General features: G+C 37.2%; 1 protein-coding gene across 9 annotated transcripts in view; it reads left to right on the top strand.

Annotated features, from left to right (window-relative positions):
- The window catches only part of EYA4 (EYA transcriptional coactivator and phosphatase 4), a 142169-nt gene that overhangs the window by 108424 nt on the left and 15446 nt on the right, over positions 1–18299 (top strand). For 5 of the 9 annotated variants that reach the window (XM_040060083.2, XM_040060078.2, XM_058419714.1 and 2 more), the window contains 7 exons: positions 658–724; positions 2692–2834; positions 3112–3255; positions 4136–4215; positions 4602–4782; positions 10430–10566; positions 11538–11621. In XM_040060083.2, the coding sequence (XP_039916017.1) occupies positions 658–724; positions 2692–2834; positions 3112–3255; positions 4136–4215; positions 4602–4782; positions 10430–10566; positions 11538–11621 (836 nt within the window). The remainder of the gene's footprint in view (positions 1–657; positions 725–2691; positions 2835–3111; positions 3256–4135; positions 4216–4601; positions 4783–10429; positions 10567–11537; positions 11622–18299) is intronic. The other 4 variants (XM_040060085.2, XM_040060082.2, XM_058419718.1 and 1 more) reach the window with 2 other exon arrangements.

Genomic DNA, 18299 nt, shown 5'->3' with positions numbered 1-18299 from the left:
GTAGCTGTGAATAGTATAGATACACACTGTTTGGACGGCTTCTGAACAGGACTGTTTATGCATACTTTAAAATAAAAATGCTGTTGTTAGGGGTTATATTCTAATTGGCCTGTTTATAAAGAGTGGTAGTTGCTTTCTAGTGCTCAGTCTAGTATCTTCCATCACCTAACCTAAATAAAATTAGTCACAACCATATAAAACATGGTTTTCCTCTCCAGTATTAAAATCAAACTTCTTGGTAATGTGAGACTATAAAGGTATGTGTATGTTATTTCAATCCCCTGAAATATGTTGAATCACAAGATTATTTTTAATTACCCCTTTTAATATGACTTGCAGATTTGAAAGATTGATAGTGTGCAGATCACAGGTGATGTATGAAATACATGCCTCTGCAGTGTACTCAGAAATGTGTTAGTCAAGTGGAGAAAGAGTGACACGCCTATGCTAACTGAAGAGTTCGGCACAACAGTGCAAGTTTTGGGAGGGTTTTTTGGGGTTTTTTTAGATGTTGCAGTTCTGGTGACATCTGCTTCCTTGAAAAGCTATTTATTTCAATAGACTTCTCTGTTAATGTTGCTGCTTTAGTTCACACTGTGTGGCTGTGTAAGTCTCATGGTGTTTCTAACTGCTGTACTCTTGTTTTCTGTTTTGCAGTAATAACAAGTAGTGGCTACAGTCCCAGATCAGCGCACCAGTACTCTCCACAGATATATCCCTCCAAGTTAGTGTTTGCACCTCTTCTAGTCTTTTATAGACCTTGGCTGTGGGCACTTTTGTGGTTTGTTGCAAACAAGTGTTCAGCAGGAGAAACAGAGAAAAAGGAAAATTCTTAAGCCACGGTACTGACGCTGGTACTGGCTCCTTCTCCAACTTGTTTTTTCTCATGTGTCTACAGACTAAGATCCTGCTTTGTGCAGTATTGCTGCACAAGAAATACCCTTGAATATCAGCACACAACAGAAGTAAAATAATCAGACTGGTTCATTTTCAGACATCAGCATATTAACAGCATGTGCAGGGAATATATAGAGATGTATTTTGAAGTCAGTTTATATATAGAAATCACAATTGCATGCACAAGTTGCATACTGGGGGGTAACCCTGTCCCTGACCCTTTCATGGCCAGCATTGCCAAACACTCCCAAACATTCCACAATCATGAACCACCCTTTCCTTCTCCCTCTCCAATATCATAAGATTTAAAAATCAAATAAATTGGATTAGCTTTTAATCTTATTATTTGTAAGCCAACGGATGTTGTTAGAAATAGAAAATTTCTTCATGGTTTTTTTTTTTTTTTGGGGGGGGGGGGTGGGGGGGGGTGGAAACTGACTGTTGGGCAATCACACAAATCCAGGAGTGGGAAATTTAGGAAGAAACACCAAAGATGTTGTATGAAACTGCTGCAGTTGGCAGTGTATTAGTTTGCTTGTCCCGTGATCAGTGTTGCGCGCAAGGGTTCTTGATTCCAGTATGCCATCTGTTTGTTTCCATGTATTTGATACAGTTATCAGTGTGACTTTGGTACAGAGAAAACATTGAATCTAAAGATTCAAGAGCCAATTAGGCTCTTCCAAGGTTGTTTTTTTTTTTTTTTTTTTTTTTTTTTTTAACAAATTTGCATTCATATGATGGTAGCCAAAATTTATTAATACAGAAAGTAAATGCCTGAAGTAAGAGCACTCATTCCACTTAAAACAGGTTTTGGCAAACTATATTAGATACTTTTGGCCAAATACATTACAAGGTTTAATAGAATTTTTAATCTACTGTTACAATTTTTTGGCATCTAAATTAATGAGTAATCCTTTTCTGATAGTAAATGCTGCCAGCTGTACTGAATTAATTAGAAAGAAAAAAAAATTAAAAATTGGAATCTGAAATTTAGTCATGGCTTTTAATGGCCAGGTTTCAGTTAGCGTAATTCTGCAGAGTGTTTATTCAACTCTTGGTCCATAAAGTCTTATTTGACTTACAAAACAATCCAAGGAAAATGTTTCTCTGTATATTTTTGCAACTCTGGAGGGCAAAAAATTTGAACTGATTTTATTCAATCTCTCTATAAAACCTCAGTATTCATAAATAAAAGACCATTTTTATTTCCATTCTATTTTCCTAGCCCATATTTTCTGAACATTTAAAGCCCATCTGGTTACCAAAGTGTTGCTGTCAGTATTTTTTATGCTGCCCTCAATGGGTAGGATCCATCTCCCATTGAAGCTAGAGGCTACATGTCTGTTGAAGCAGAACCTACACAGATGACATAATGTACTAGTTTCAACATTCACCTCTATGCTTCCTCTATTCTTCTAGTCCAATTTTCCCTGCACTGGATTAAAAAAGTGTGGAGGCTTTTCTAATTCATGCATTCTGATCTTGGCTGACAGAGATTAAATCCATATAAAGACATGCAGCGGTGTCACAGCCCACCTAAAAGTGGACACAGTGGCTTAAGAATTAAATTGTAGTGATGGGACGTCATAAAATATTCACTGTGCCTTGGGGAGTGTGGGACAGGCTGTCTTTCAGCTCATTTCAGTGGGGGATGGAATAATTCCCAGAAGAGGAGCAGTTGGCAGAATAATGAACTGCCTTTGGACATCTTTAAACCTTTTTCTTTACTTTATTGCTTGAATCAACATACAAAGTATTTGTTGCCACAGTAATGCTATTTTTCCTGATATTTAGGCCCTATCCGCACATTCTTTCTACACCAGCAGCTCAAACAATGTCTGCCTATGCCGGACAAACCCAGTATTCGGGAATGCAGCAACCAGCGGTCTATACAGCCTATTCACAGACAGGACAGCCCTACAGCTTACCCACTTACGGTATTTGACCACTTACTATACTTCACTTTACGTAGAACTAAAAGCAATGCTGACTGGAATATGTTTGTTTTGTTTGGTTTGGGTTATGGTGGTTTTTTGTTTGTTTGTTTGTTTTTTTCTCCTTTTTTGGGGGGGGTGTTTGTTTTTGTTTGTTTGTTTGGTTGGTTGGTTGGTTTTGGTTTTTGTTTTTGGTTTGTTTTTTTTTACTTTCTCTTTTGTTTTCCCAACTGCAACAAAGTACTTTAAAGAATCAGTTGAAAATTAATTTCTTATACAGATTTGGGTGTAATGTTGCCAGGCATCAAGACGGAAAGTGGGCTCTCGCAGACCCAGTCTCCACTGCAGAGCGGGTGCCTCAGTTACAGCCCAGGGTTTTCCACCCCACAGCCAGGCCAAACACCCTACTCTTACCAGATGCCAGGTGAGTAGCCACCTCTAAAATTTGAAGCTAAGTATTTCTTCCCAGTGCTAGTAGGCATATGTGTATTAATTTTGTTAATCTGTTAGTTTAGATCTGGTTATGGAATACAGTCCCTACTTGCACCTGCTTTTGCATGTTTTAGTGGAGTGAAATCCATTATTTTTTTTTTTTTTTTAGTGGCAGGGCTGGAAGCACTTCTTATATTTATTAATATATACAAGTATCTTTTACCTGTTTTTATGTTCCTGAGTATGACATCATTTGATACTTGTTTCTCCTTGGATTAATTTGTAACTTTTTTTAGAATTTCTCCTTAATTTATATTTATTCTTTCATTTACTATTCAGTTAATAATTCATTGATTACAGTCTGGCCATCGATAACCTATTTTATTTGGATAATTTTTAAGCTTCTTATACAATGGTTAATCTTCAGCATATTACAAACTGCAATATGAATCCTCTTTTGATTTATGTTGAGAACAAGGACATGCCTTATTACAGATTGATTAAAAACACCCCAACCTTTGAAAAGGTTTTTGTTTCACAAATGTAACACTAAAGTATTAGAAATTAAGGCAAAAGAGAAAAACAGTGTTTGAGGAGAGGTGAGAATGCAATAAAAATGCTTTCTAAATTGGTGAGATGACTTATTGCTGATATCTTCCTTGCATGATATGAAGAAGAATCCTTGCCTGTATGCGTGGAAGTAGCATTTAATTCCTTTTCAGGTTTCATTACTATGTTTTATGCTTCTAATGGAAAATAAAAGCTGGTTTTTTATTCTGATTCCTCTTCATCTTAACATGGAATATTCTGATTAGAATTTTATTTTGATTCACAAACCAGTTCTCGCAGTTAATTGTATTTCTTAATTTTAGGTTCTAGTTTCACACCATCATCCACTATTTATTCAAACAATTCTGTTTCAAATTCTACAAACTTCAGTAGTTCACAACAGGTATGAATATTACCATTTTTATTTGCCAGTTGCAAAAGGACTTGTATAAATCCAGAGATAGCATGTTATTTTAATTTAGATCTGTTATGTTGAATGAGACTTACTGTTTTTCAATGCTATTTTCTGTGGAAAATGATCAAAATCTTACTGGAAGCCTAGTTACATATTTTAGCGCTTAAATATTTCAGCAGCTTCCCTGTAGTCTTCCAGTAAAAAATATCTTTAAATTAAAAACGCTAAATATTCTTATATTTTTTTTAAAAGCTAAACCAAGCATTCAAAACACTCACAAAAGTCGTATGATTGTACACTGAGAAATATTAAATGGGAAAAAAATCACTCATTACCGTAGTTAATTGAGTTCTGTGCTGCATCTGCTGTTTCAGGATTACCCGTCATACACAGCTTTTGGCCAAAATCAGTATGCACAGTATTACTCAGCATCAACATATGGTGCATATATGACCTCAAACAACACGGCTGATGGCACTTCCTCCTCATCAACCTACCAATTACAGGACTCTCTCCCTGGCTTGACTAGTCAACCAGGTACCGATCTACATTCAGGTGAAAACGATTTTTGTATTTTATCCGCTGTTTGTATAAAGACAAGATTTCCATATTCAGCTTGTGTGGATATTGATATTTTATAATTGTATTATATATATAAGATATTTCTGATATTCATGCCTTTCTGAAAAACTTTGTCATGTAAACAACCCAAAATAATCTTTTTTTACAGTTTCGTTAGGAAACCTGTCCAGTTTGTTTCCTAGTTAGAAACTAACTGTCCAGTTAGTTTCCTGCAAGAAAGTTTCTTGCAGACTGAGATGGTTGTCAGTATCCCTGGCAGTGGAACAGTGCTGTTTCCACCTACACATTCTGTAAAGAATTTAAAGCTATAAAGAATTTAAAACAAGATATCATTTTTCATTTAACTATGCCCCAGCCATGCTGGCAAGAGCACGTGGGCTTTATTCAAAATTATACAAGGCATGCTTGCGAATTCACTGAGTTAACCAAGAATAGAGAAATTAGTTATTAGCACCATAAAAAGAAAATGTATTGAAGTCGTTGACTTTGCAAGAGGAGCATTATCACGAGACATGAGGAGTCTCCCTTTGCCTGTCCAGCCCTGCCCTCTTGTGCACAGCCACCACAGCACAGCAGGCTTGTATTCCTAGGACATCCCTGTAAGATAGTGGCAGTTCTTCATTTTTCTTCAGCACTCTAAGAGTGCTCTCTTTCAGGGACACCGGCTCCACTCAGCCAGCGTGGGCAGTGTCTGCCATGCCCACAGACTGTGAGCATTTCTAAAAAGACTTATAAACTGGCTTTTGGATTAGTCTCTGAATAAGGGAGGAATTTATGCTTTGGTCACAAAAATCACCTTACTGCAATAAATCTTCCTAACAACTGCACCGTCTTATTGAAAAATACAGTAGAAAGACTAATGTATTACTGTAATGATTTTTTTACAAAGGAAAGGTAGCACTGTAAAGAAAAGTATAAGCAAGGACCCGCACACAGTATAAACTGCTTAAATTTGCTAAAATACTGGAATATTTATCTAAATGAGTTGAAATTTTTCCTACCAGAAGTTTTCCTTAGGCTGATTCTTAAAGTGTAACACTGCATGTGTTTGTGGGTGTATGTTTGGGGAGGGGTGGGGTGGGTATGGATATGGATATGGATATGGATATGGATATGGATATGGATATGGATATGGATATGGATATGGTATGGCGATGGGGAGATACATATTCCCTTGATTTGTGAGGAAAAGTGTGGTGTTACTCAGTAGTCTCAGAATGCAAATCTAGGAAGAACCTAAAGGTAATGTGAAATCAAGTGAAATTTCAACAGGTGAAGGATACAGATACAGATATAACAGATACAAATCATATATAAAGAATTTTTAAGAGTATGAAGTGTACTCAAAAGTTACAAGTTATGTTTTGATAACTGTGTATGCCCTGTGTAGTTTTACTTGCTGCTTTGCTATTCCTTCATATTCTTATTTCAGAAAATCAGACAGTTTCCCATGTTGTTTCTCCCGTAGGTATCCGTTTCCTAGATATGCTGTGTAAATGTATAATGTATTATTACAAGTACCATTAGTATTGAATAGAACTGCCAAAAAAAACCCCCAAAAAACCGGAATCTTAAATAGCTTGAACATGTTGAAAAAGTATTGAGGGCTTCACGTTTGTGAAACAGTAAAGATTTTTCTTGGTTGTGGATTGTTTAAGCATATGAACTTATTCTCTTGTTAAGTAGGTTGTGCATCTGAGTTTAACAAATCCTCCCCCATCTGCTCCTTATTTCTGTGAAGCGTTGCAGTGATCATGCGACCCTCTGCTGAGAGTGAGACGCCCACTTTGTGAATGCGTGACATGCCTGTGCCCTTCTGTGTCACAGTAAAAATAAATTTCCACTGGTGAGGGGCAGTGTCTTGGTGATAATTTCAGATGTCATAGATCATACTGCAGCTCTTCAGCACTCACTGTGTTCTCTTGCTGTCAAACAAGTCCTTAAGAATTACTCTAGCAAAAACCTAAGACTAAACACAGCAAGGCACTTCATTCTTCTAGCATCTCTACTAGCTGTCAATTCAAATACCAAATCAAAGTCTCTAGTACTATCTGCAGATACAGGATTTCTCATTTTCATAATAAAGCCCAATCAGATCAAGAGTTAATACCAGCTACAATTTTATTTATTGACTGTGTAAAGAAAATGAGATGAAAATTGATATAGACTTTATTCTTTCTGCTATTCATGACAAACAATAACACACTACAAGTCAGAAAAAACAAACAAACAACAACAACAAAAACAAGCTTGTAATGTTGAAGCTGTCTTCTGGCTGCTGTGTCTGATAAGGATATGTAACAAAAGTCAATCCATAAGGACAGTATCATCCATTCCACATCTGTGTAACGCTCAGTTCCTTAAACCAGGGGCTTCTTTTCCAAGCTTGCATTGAACTTGCCTTATATTAAGTTTTTTCAAAATGAACTCATTACCACAGAGTATTTGTGAGATAAATATGTGTCTCCTAGGGCACTTCATCTCACCTAGGGATAACTCTGACAGACTGGGAGGTGAGGTCTCAGGAGATAAGTACACTGGAGTATATAATAGATGAGTACATTTAATCTGGGACAGATAAAACTCGAGCAGAGAATATAGGCCTGGATAAAAGCTTTGTGTGAATGCGCCTTGCTATCATATATCCAGGGTTAGGGGAGGCTAAACACTGTAGGATATTAGCTCCCATTCCATTACTGGGATGCAGCAAAGCTTAATTTGGTACCCACAGTGGAGTCACCGTTTGCAGCTTCTCTGGGAGTTGGCATTAGGTTTATATTCAGACTGTACAAACTCTTTTTTTCCTTCTTAAGTTGAAGAACTGTGTTTTAACAAGGAGAAGGGGGTGTTCGCATCATTGAACTAGAGGTCGGAAACAATGTCCTGCATAGGAAAGACCACCTCCATTTGTAATGTGGTGCTGTAATTCCCTTTGTAACTTGCTGCTGTGATTCCCTGTCTTCTAACTGGAGCTGCTGCAAGGTCTCCACAGCATGAAAATCATGAAAACCTTTGTATTCAAGTGTATGAATATGTGTAAGAACCTCTGTGATAAAGAGGTCATTCCATATTCTGGTTTTAACATTTTCCTCCTGTTTTCTTGGATCACTGGTGCTGCTCGCAGTCCCAGTGGGAAGAGGCTATGAGGTCTATTTTTTAGGCAAGTGTTGAATATTGAAAAAGCTAAAAATTTCAAACATTGTAATAAAAATTTCTGTCTATTATGAACTGCAGTAGGAGCTCTTCATGACAGTAATGTTTTCAATACTCTCTGGTACTAGAATTTCCCACATTCTTTTACGTTACAGGGCTGAATTTTTAGTAAGTTTTCATTTTGTCAGCATTTATTTCATTCCTAAAGTAAACAGAGCATCAGAAAAGTGCAATTTCTCCTTTAGACTGCTGTTGGTAAAATGCAAATCAAGCAATTAAGCCTACAGTTGTTTAAAAAAACATGCACCACTGACTTCTGCAGTTCTAAAATAGATGCATACCTTGCAGTCAAGCAAGAGACAGCTGCTCATTCTGATTTAGAGATTAGTGTAATGAAATAAAGTTGGCTTTAAATATCTAGACTTTACAAGGAACAGCGATTAGTTACAGTTGTGATTAATAGATAATTATGCAATCATGTACAGCACTGACCCAAGCAGAAGCCTAGAGCAACTGGTAATGGCTAATGCTAAATGAAAATTGGAGTTATTTACTTCAGTTGTTGAGTAATTTCAGAGATTAAGAAGGGGGGGGGGGGAGGGGGGGTGTGTGTATATATTTTATTTTTGGTAGATTAGAATAAACACAGTCATTGTGAACCGATGTTTTAATACATTACTATGGAAATGAGTCTTGATTTTGTTGTAATTTGTTGAAGTGTTATAAATAAGATTATTTTTGTGGTAAGAATGTAAACACTCGTCTTCGCTTTCTTAGTTTTTTGCCTTTTTTTTTTCTGGGGGTTTGGTTTGGGACAATTTTTCCACTCTGTCATAAAAGTCTAGGAAACTATTTTTCCACAGAGTTCTTGCATACTCAGAACTTATTTTAAAGCCATTGTAGGTTTTTGCTGCACAAGGATTTTGATTTGGATGCTTCTTTTACATTCATAATTACCCAAGTAGATTTTGCTGTTCTTATGGGGAAAGAGCCAAGATAATGTGATCCTTATTGATTGCTTCACTGCCTGCTGTGACCTTGCTGACATCAACACCATGCTGGGAATAGAAATGATTAGTCAACAAGAGCTGTCTCCCTCCCCATTCTGCAGGGATTTCTGCCTGTGTGTCCTGTCCTTTCTCTGCATACCTCTATGAAAAGTCACTTAGCCTCTTTTACTATGTGCTCAGCCCCCTTAACTGTCGTGGTGACCCTCACCTGAACTAACTCCAGCTTGACAGTACCCCTCTTCTACCTGGGGACCCAAAACTGCACATTTTTTCCAGATGTGGTCTTGTAAGTTCAGAACAGAGCTGAAAAATCAGTCTTCTTCATCTGCTGGATGCTCAGTGACACTCTTTAGTAAAAATGAAAAAAAAAAAAAAAAATCGGATCCATCTTAGATGATTTTTGGGAAATGCTTGTACCATGTGTTAATTTATTCTACATATTTGCCATTGTGATCACTTTTAACGAATATTAGCCATGGCCCAGAAATGCTCAATTACAGACAGCTCAAGGACTCACTGGATTCAAAATTGTATTAGATGTCAGATCAAAGCTGTACCCTTTCCACCTTTAGTGGAGAAAAATCAAGTCATTATTGATAGGATAAATGATGAAGGAGGTTTTTTTCTGTCTTTTAGCACTCAGGAACCTAGCCAAACTGCATTTATTGCTAGGAGTTTTGAAAGCTGAAGATGCTAAGCTTCATTAAATAGGTAAATCAGGGATGGGCTTGAGTATGGTTAAGACCACCCATGCCATACCAGATCAAAGGCCCTTCCAGCACACCTCTGTGACAGCCCACAATCCCTCATACTTAGAGAAAGTTGATCAGAACACAGCAAGTGCAACTTCATCCTCTTTCAGTTACTAACTGGAATATTACATTTAATATTGTGACTTCCCTCTGACAATTTATGAGCTGAGGTATGGTGAAGAAAAAAAGTGAACTTTACTAAAGAGTAGGTGACAAGTGAGGAGGACATGAAGCTGGAAACTGCCTGGCTTTTCTGGATCACGGATGAGTGCCAAAGTGCGTTCTGGTAAAAGTAAAGCAGGACTTGGAAATAAGTCTAGCTGAACTGTAAACATGGGAAATTAACCACTTTAATTAAAAAGCACTTCATGCTTTGAGAAACCATTAGTATGACTTCTAAAATACACCTTTCTTGGATATATTGATATTTTGCTCGGGCTCGTATTTGTGTATATACATATGTATGTGTGCCATTTCAATTTTGGTCTTATTCTGCTAAGGTTTGCAGTGTTTCATTGCTAAAGTCAGTGTGGCATCTGCTGATCCCGTCTACATAAGACACGCCAGATGATAATTCTTTTTATACAACATTTTTACATGTCTCTTGTCATTGAGTTTGCATACAGGCGTGTTGAACTTCGAGGGAAAAAAGTTAATTACTTAAAAATCCAGCACTAATTTTGACATGAATGGTTGACTCTACAGGGGAGTTTGACACAGTGCAGAGCCCTTCCACGCCAATCAAAGATCTTGATGAGAGAACATGTAGGAGTTCTGGGTCAAAGTCTCGGGGTAGAGGGCGGAAGAATAATCCATCACCCCCTCCAGACAGTGACTTGGAGGTATGTCTGTAGTAATTGATGAATGCTGATGTGAAGGTTTCTTCTGATGAAGTGTAAATTCTGAATATTGCAGCTGTGAAAATAGCTTAAAGCATTTTAGAAGACATCATGGACTCAGTCTCGCTAACTGAATGTAACAGAGAGTAGTAGCTGTTTTTAATCTACATGTACAATGAGACTTTACTGTTCTGCATGACAAAATTAGGCAGAAAGGTAAGTGTGTTTCAGCTTTGTGCTTTCTAGCTCTCAAATTACGAATCTGGCAGTTTCTCATGCAATAGAACCACAAATCTGCACTCAAAATTGTCACATTTTCTTGTAGTTTGTTGAATAGGAAATTTCAAATACATTGCTCAGCTTAACTGCATGTATTTATTTTTGCTTTTCAAAGGAATTAATTTTTCCAGTGAAGAAACTAAGTTCTTACAATTCAGGGTTTCTTTTGGTTGCTTGGGTTTTTAAAATTTATTATTTTTATCAGTGAAAATCAAAATGAGTGAAATTGAATGAATGAAACCGAGTTTAAATAATCTTTTTTATGTTAAAGTATTATTTAAATTCTATATGTCAGTGGCATATAACACTTTTACCCAAGATGTTAGTTATACAGTAGAAATAAAAATAATCTTGAATCAGTAAGACTCGCAGAGAAGTATCTGAAAGTACTTTTTATCCTTAACAATTATGTTTGACACCCCCATCACCTTTCTGAAATCTGTATTACAGAGCTTTTGTGAAAAGCTTTTTAGAGAACAAATAAGAAATAGTTGAAGAGTTAGAAGGTTACTGCCTTTTGACATTTTACCATGCATGATACACTGTTATTGGTGATTTTCAGAGAAAACCTGCTCTGTTAACAAGTACTTGGTTAAACCTTTAAGACTCAGTTGACTTCTAGCCTCCCTGGGTGGTGTGGTGGTGGGACTGTGATGTTATTTGTTCAATAACATTTTCCTCAATTCTGTTTTCAGCGTGTATTTGTTTGGGATTTGGATGAAACAATCATAGTTTTTCATTCGCTGCTTACAGGATCGTATGCACAGAAGTATGGCAAGGTACGTGAGCTGTGAATTTTGTGTCAATTCACTGCAGCTATCTGGCCTGGCTATGTACGTGTTTTTTGACCTCTGTGTTCTTTATGGCTCTTTATGGATGAAGTTAGAGGTAAAGTGTACCGTAAACCCCATTTTCAGAGGGTTAATGTGAAGAAGTCAAGGAGAGAAATGAGACACAGACCCTAAGTACAATACATGAGGCAGGCATGAAGCAGATGCTGCAAATGAGAGGAGAATTTATAGGGGAACAAGAATGAGGTGTCTGACATGTGTTGGAAGAGACATTGCAGGGAGATAATAGATGAAGTGCACAAATGGAAATAACTGACAGTATCTGGAAGAGTAGAGTCAGAAAGAAGAAACTGGGCTTGTGGGTGAATTTACCAGGAAATTTATGAATAGGATGAGTAAGAGTTTGACTTATTTCAATGCCAGCTGCAGATGTTGTTCTTTGACTCCCCACCATTTTCACTCAATTTTATGGGGTTTTATTTGTTGGCTCTGGGATGAATAATGTCCATAGTGAAACCCTCTCCCTAGTAGTTTTAAGCATCTTCTCCCCTCCAGTGAGTCCAAAAGGAGTTCAGGTCACAGAGCAGTGAATGGGAGAGCAGGAAGAAGAGTGAGGGAGGCAAAGAGAGGCAGTGGCAGACTGCAGGAGCAGGAGCTCTGGGCCTGGTGCTGGCAGTCCAGGGAATGGCAGCTTGGACGAGGTGAAAAGGGTCTGGTGTGTAGCAACAGGAGCAGACTACTGGGAGACGTAGAGCTAAAGGCCTGGATAAAGCAAAAAAATCAAAACAAATATGTGGAAGGAGGAAAATGGATAAAGGAGGTGTCAGTATGTACATATATCGTTTTCTCTGTGCTGTGCTATTCAAGTGAGTATTTCCTTTTAAGAACATAACCATGTCGATATTGTCTCACATAAGGGGCTTGTTTAGCATGTTTTCAGCATCTTTATTGCAGCCAGAATCAGATACCTGAGAAAAGGATGTGAAAAACGGTACATCACAGAAATTATTTTCACCCCCTCCCCTACCAGTGTGTTAGAAATGTCCAAAGCCAGAACCTGTGGATTATAACCAGAGATGGGCCAGTCTTCCATGCAATCAACCTTTTGTGGTTATTAAAACAGAAAGTTAACAGGAAAGGTCACCAGCCAAGTGCAAAATCAAATTTCTGGAATGCTAAGACAAGGATAGGTACTCATGTCTTGTAAAAAGCATCCTTGCTTTGTGGCTTCACAATGCCAGATCCGTGCACTTTCCAGTACTCTGTCAAAAACTCCTCTTCTGCTGTTTTTCAGACATTGTAACAACAGTGACTTTGTCAGAAACATTTCCAACTAATAGTGGTCAAAACAAGAGAGAAACCTAGCTGAACATGAACTTTTGTATCACTTTGAGAGTAGCCCATAGACTACCACAGGACTTGCGGAATTGTCATAAATGATAAAGTTACTCCTTTCATTCTTTTTTGATTGTGCCCTTTGGATGTTTCCTAAATCAACTGTAGCACATAGTTTTAAAAATTAGAACACATTTTGTAGCTCACAAAACATCTGTGGATAATTTTAGAAACTGTCTTGGAAACAGCAACAGGAATGTAATTCCTCTTGGTATATAAGTAATGGCATATTAACAGACAGTAATACTGACAACAGATAAAGTCTTACATAAACTAAAAGTGTCTCAAGGTTTAGTGAAATTAATGTAGTTATACTGCTGAGATCAACATCAGTAAACAAATGTCATGGCTGACCATGAATCAAAAGGTGTGGAATTGCAGAATTCTTAAGTAAAAACTTTTCTTTTTTCTTTTTTCTTTTTTTTTTTTTTTTTTTTTTTTTTTTTTTTTTTTTTTTTTTTTTTTTTTTTTTTGGTACTGGTAAGTGACATCCACACAAGTAGAGAAAGTTATTCATTTCCAGACCCTGTAAAATAAAAGAAATAAAAGTAGCAGACTTTCGCCTTCCTGCCATTGACACAGAACTTGTGTGATAAATTATTACCGGTGAAAGTCAAATATAAGTATTGTTGACTGCAAGGAAGCTGGAGCAGTAGGAAAGGGAATACAGGAAGAGCTTATAATGGGTAGGCTCTACCTTTTGCATGTCACTGTAGTGTTGCCTAAATTTAGGGTGGGATGTGTTTCAGCCTAAGTGCCCAAGAGATTAGAATTGGGAGAAGTGATAGACTTCACTCAGTCTCTGGTACACAACATGTTTAGCACATATGGTCCTTATCTTTTCTGCATATGATTTCCATCTGTATACAAGGTCTTAATCCAGACTGAAGACTGGATTGTTATGAGAATTGGGTTGCTATGAGAGTAAATGCTTCAAGAATTGTGAGGCTGTCAGAAGAAATCTTGTTAGCACACAGGTCTTTCAAAATTATTGAGAGAGCTGTTTGTCTTGGAAACACAGTGTAAAATTGTTGCTAACAATGAAAAAAGAAACATGGTAGTGTAAAATAATCGACATAGTAAATTATTTAACTGTGGTGATTTGCTGTCTAATTTTAAAAAGTAAAAGCATCTAATGTCACACAGATGCTCAGCTGTGAATACCATGTCCTTCCACATATATTTCATGAGCCCATTTTGTATAACATAATCAAGGTACTCACAAAAAAAAGAAACCCTATCAAAAGAAAATCTTACAGGACAAGCAGAATTTTCTCCTTCTCCCATTTTTAATTTTCTACATGAGAATATTGTGTCTTTAAAGCAAAAATTGCTTTAAGGGAAGGCAATTTCTTATACCAAGTGTTCTCACTTTATACTTACAAGGAATGTGATGCTGAGTTTAGAGCTAGTAGAAATATACAAACAGGCAAGGATATTCACCTTCAGTTCTTTCCTATGTACTCATTGGTATGAAAACTTTCATTTCTTGTGTTCACCACCTTTTTCCTGTTCCTTTGAGTACCAGGTTAAAAAAAAAATATCAGAAATTAGTCTTTTAATCTCTCTGTTCTTCTGCAGTTCAGGCTGCACAGGCATGCAGTGAGAGAAGGTGCAACCTATTATGGCCTGGCATAGGGATCCACATGTGAGTGGAGCACTTGAGAGCTGCAGATATATCTGGACATAAACACTTTCAAAATATTTCTATGGTTTAACAAGTGATTGGAGTATAGGAGAAAAAAGAAAGTCAAACCAGCATCTCCTTAGGCAAGGAGGGCTTTCATTGGCAGAGATTATTTGGAAGGCCTGGATCCAGTAGGCAAGTTTCAGGTTGTGTATTTGTCAAGAGAACAGCAGATTTCTGACTTATGCCTAAGGATCTATGTACAGCCTTCTTGGTATATGCTTGTTCAGCACTTTGCATGGTATGATAATGATTTGATGTTAAAATTTTATAAATAACCGTGTTAAAACAGAATTAGTGATTTGCTGAAGGATGCAGCTGTAAGTATCTCATTTAAAAATGGGGCAAATTGCTAATGCTTATCTAGGTGCCAGTATGGTATAGCTTTAAATCCAACTCAACTGGGAGAGATTTGGCCAGAATTTGGCCAGTGTATCACTTCTGCATTTAAAATATAAAGCTTTCCCAGAAGAGTATTCCATGCCTTGCTGTTTTCTACCTGTGGCTGTTTCTCTGTAGCTTTTGGTGTGTTGGTTAGTCTACTGAGCTAACATATAGAATAAAAATTATAGTACACCTGTGTTAGGTTTCAGGGAAGCTACGCTGCCTTCCAGCAGTAAGACCACCTCTCACTTTTCAGGTCATTTGCTCATCTGCATTGTACTTCATGAAACCAGTACGCTTCTATTTTTAATTATTTACTGCAGTAGCAAATTTTTAACATTGGCATTGAGGCTGTTACATTATGACTTGTGTGGATGATGATGATTTTTGCAGCTGAGCACCAGTTGACAGATATGGTTTTCTACAATGCTGAGCTCTTAAGTGAGCGCTGGTTGATGTGACAGGACATGTGTTAGGAGATGTCATCATCTCTTAAAAGTTTATGAGGTACATTCTTAGTCCCTGTGAACAGTGTGTATTCTTTGTTCCATTGCATTCCAGTTATTCTTGCTGGTTGAAGGATGATTAAGTTGGACTTTTGTCTAGCTCCAAGCACTTATATTTCATTCATTTCTCCCAGGTCAATCCGGAGGGCAAGGATTCCCAGATAAATGCTGTGACTCAAAGTACAATTGTTTAAAAAAAGAGTAAAATTCCTTTGTGAGCTTAGGAGGCAGAGAATGTGATTTCCAAGCACAAAAATCAAATCCACATTTGATGATCATATTTTGCCATTTTTTATAACATTGCAAATGATTGAAGGTTGTCAGGGAAGCCTCATTTACTTTGTGCACTTCTCTGGAACGGGCTCAGAAGCTTTTACTGCTCACTGTCTGCTTGTCTGGTCATTAAACAGAAAAACTTTGTCACCATTAACACCCATAATGACATTCCCAAAATCACTCATAAATATTCTCTTGTCCACCTGTATTAATAGTGTATCTCTCATCACCTCCAGTTGTCCTCTCCATTCACTCCCTCCTTGTCTGAGACCTCTGAGTTGATTTTCCTACTGCCTTCTAGAGAGCGTGGAACAGAAACTCCCTATGGAGTACGTGAGTTTTCCTTCATCAGCCACCAGCTACGGTTATTAAGAAGAGATGAGTTCTCTTCCTCCGTTGCCACCCATATGAATTTCTCCTGGGACAAGTGTCCCCTACGAGTGAGTGAGGGCTGAACTTAAATCTGAGATTCCTGCATAATACAGAGAAGTCTCTTTAAGCTAAAATATTAGTACTTAACTTGAGCATTTACAATTTTTCCCAAGGTCAGTTTTGTTTTAAGTCTGTTCAGGACAGCCACACATTGAAAATCACTTCCTAAAATTTTGCTTGTTTTCTTGTTTATTTTTAAGGCTTCATGCATGTAAATTCCTGTCACAATGAATCTACCCGACAGTCTATTTACCTCTTTATTTTCCAAGATTTTGTTAAAGTCACTTTGGTGTTTGCAGGTTTTTTTTCCCCTAAGAAATGAAATTATTTTGAACATGTGCTGAAACCTGACATTCCAAGACAGCATTAAATAGATTACTTCCACTATTGGACACTGAGATTTTGGGGCTTTATTCCAATTACTCTCCTCTTGATCAACACATTTAAACATTGGTCCTCCCAGGATATTTTTATCTAGTCTCCCAGAAGGCATTCCAATGGATGGACCATTGGAAGTCCACAGACAGACAGTCTGGCTCCAGTTTAGTGCCTTCATCCTAACATAACTAAAGTAATTTGTATTTAGGCGACCAGAAGTGTAGCTGGTCTTGATTCTTCTGCACACTAATGATATCTGGCTAACGTCATACCTCTACGGGTCGAAGAGTTGTCCTTTGTTCTGTGAATTATCTGGGGAAAACATTCAGATTTTTTTTTTTAATTTTTTTTTCCTCTATTGTGTTTGCTTGTGCAGAGTAGTACAAAATACACTTTTGCCAGAGGTTCACTCTGCCTCTTACGAAGTTTTTCAATTTGCTGTGCTGAGATCTGTATCAACTGCAAGTTTCTAGCTTTCTTTTCAACACTCAGTCCTTTGTGCCACTTGAATCACTGTAACTTCTGCTTCAGGCTGAAAGACAGTAAAATGATGATTGTCGTGCTCCTCCATAGTGTGCAAACACTATAAAACCACAAGAATCTAACAAATATGTTTTCCTGTCTATTTTTATATGTGAAGGAAGGAAATTAACATGGCAAAAGCTGGATGGAACATGATATTTAATTCTTGTTAAACAGTTGCAGTGCAAAGTTTTGGCCAACTTATTAAGGGAAGAATTGTTCATATCTTGAGAATTCAATTCCAGCAATTATCCCTAGCAGAAGTTGTTACAGGGAGATCCCATAGTGATTTTATGCTAAGCTGAAATGAATTCCCTTTGCTCTGCTTTATTTTATTTTACGTACCATACCTAGCAGTAGGCTTCTCATTCCTTTGTCAAAACAAGAATGTAGGAAATATAATTTTAGTAGTAATAGCCAAGCATAATTGGTTACAAAACTACTATTAATATGAAAATCATGAGAGTTTTGTCACATTTACTTCTTTCAACTATACTGGGAAAGGCACGAAATTGTCATACATAGTTGGTAGTTTCTGTGAAAACAAATTGAATTATAATGAAAAGCATTATAGGAAATTTCTGCATTCAAAACTGCCTCTACCCAGGAAAGGGTAAAAAAGAGGCTGAGAATTAAAAGTCTGAGATTCCAGTTTTGGGAGCACTCCGGTGAATAACTTATATAAATAATAATGAGTTACCACCTGTGCATAAAATTTTGCACATGCCCTAGTGTTCACAGGATTAAGGTAAAAAAGTACTGCAAATACTCTCTGTTATATTGTATCTAGGGAGAAAATATTTGTAGTTTACAATGCACAGAAAAGAAACACAAATGAAAGACACGAACACGTGTCTGTATGTGATGACATTTTGATAAAAGCATTACAGCTTGATGAGGAATCTTGTGAGTCCAAGGTATTTTGGTGATTTGTGTTCTCAGTGCCTAACATGAGTTTTGCTAATCTGTTAATGGTGTTCTTTAATCATCCTCTTGAAAATCTGACCTTTGCACTTGGTGCTGCCTTCAGCCATGTGACTTTCAAATCCAGTGAACATAACTACAGAAGACAGAATGGATAAAAAT

This window comes from Hirundo rustica, chromosome 3 (genome assembly GCF_015227805.2).
Source record: "Hirundo rustica isolate bHirRus1 chromosome 3, bHirRus1.pri.v3, whole genome shotgun sequence".
Taxonomy (NCBI): Eukaryota; Metazoa; Chordata; class Aves; order Passeriformes; family Hirundinidae; genus Hirundo; species Hirundo rustica.
Note: the sequence above shows the minus strand (reverse complement) of the source record. Positions and strands in the feature narration are given on the sequence as shown.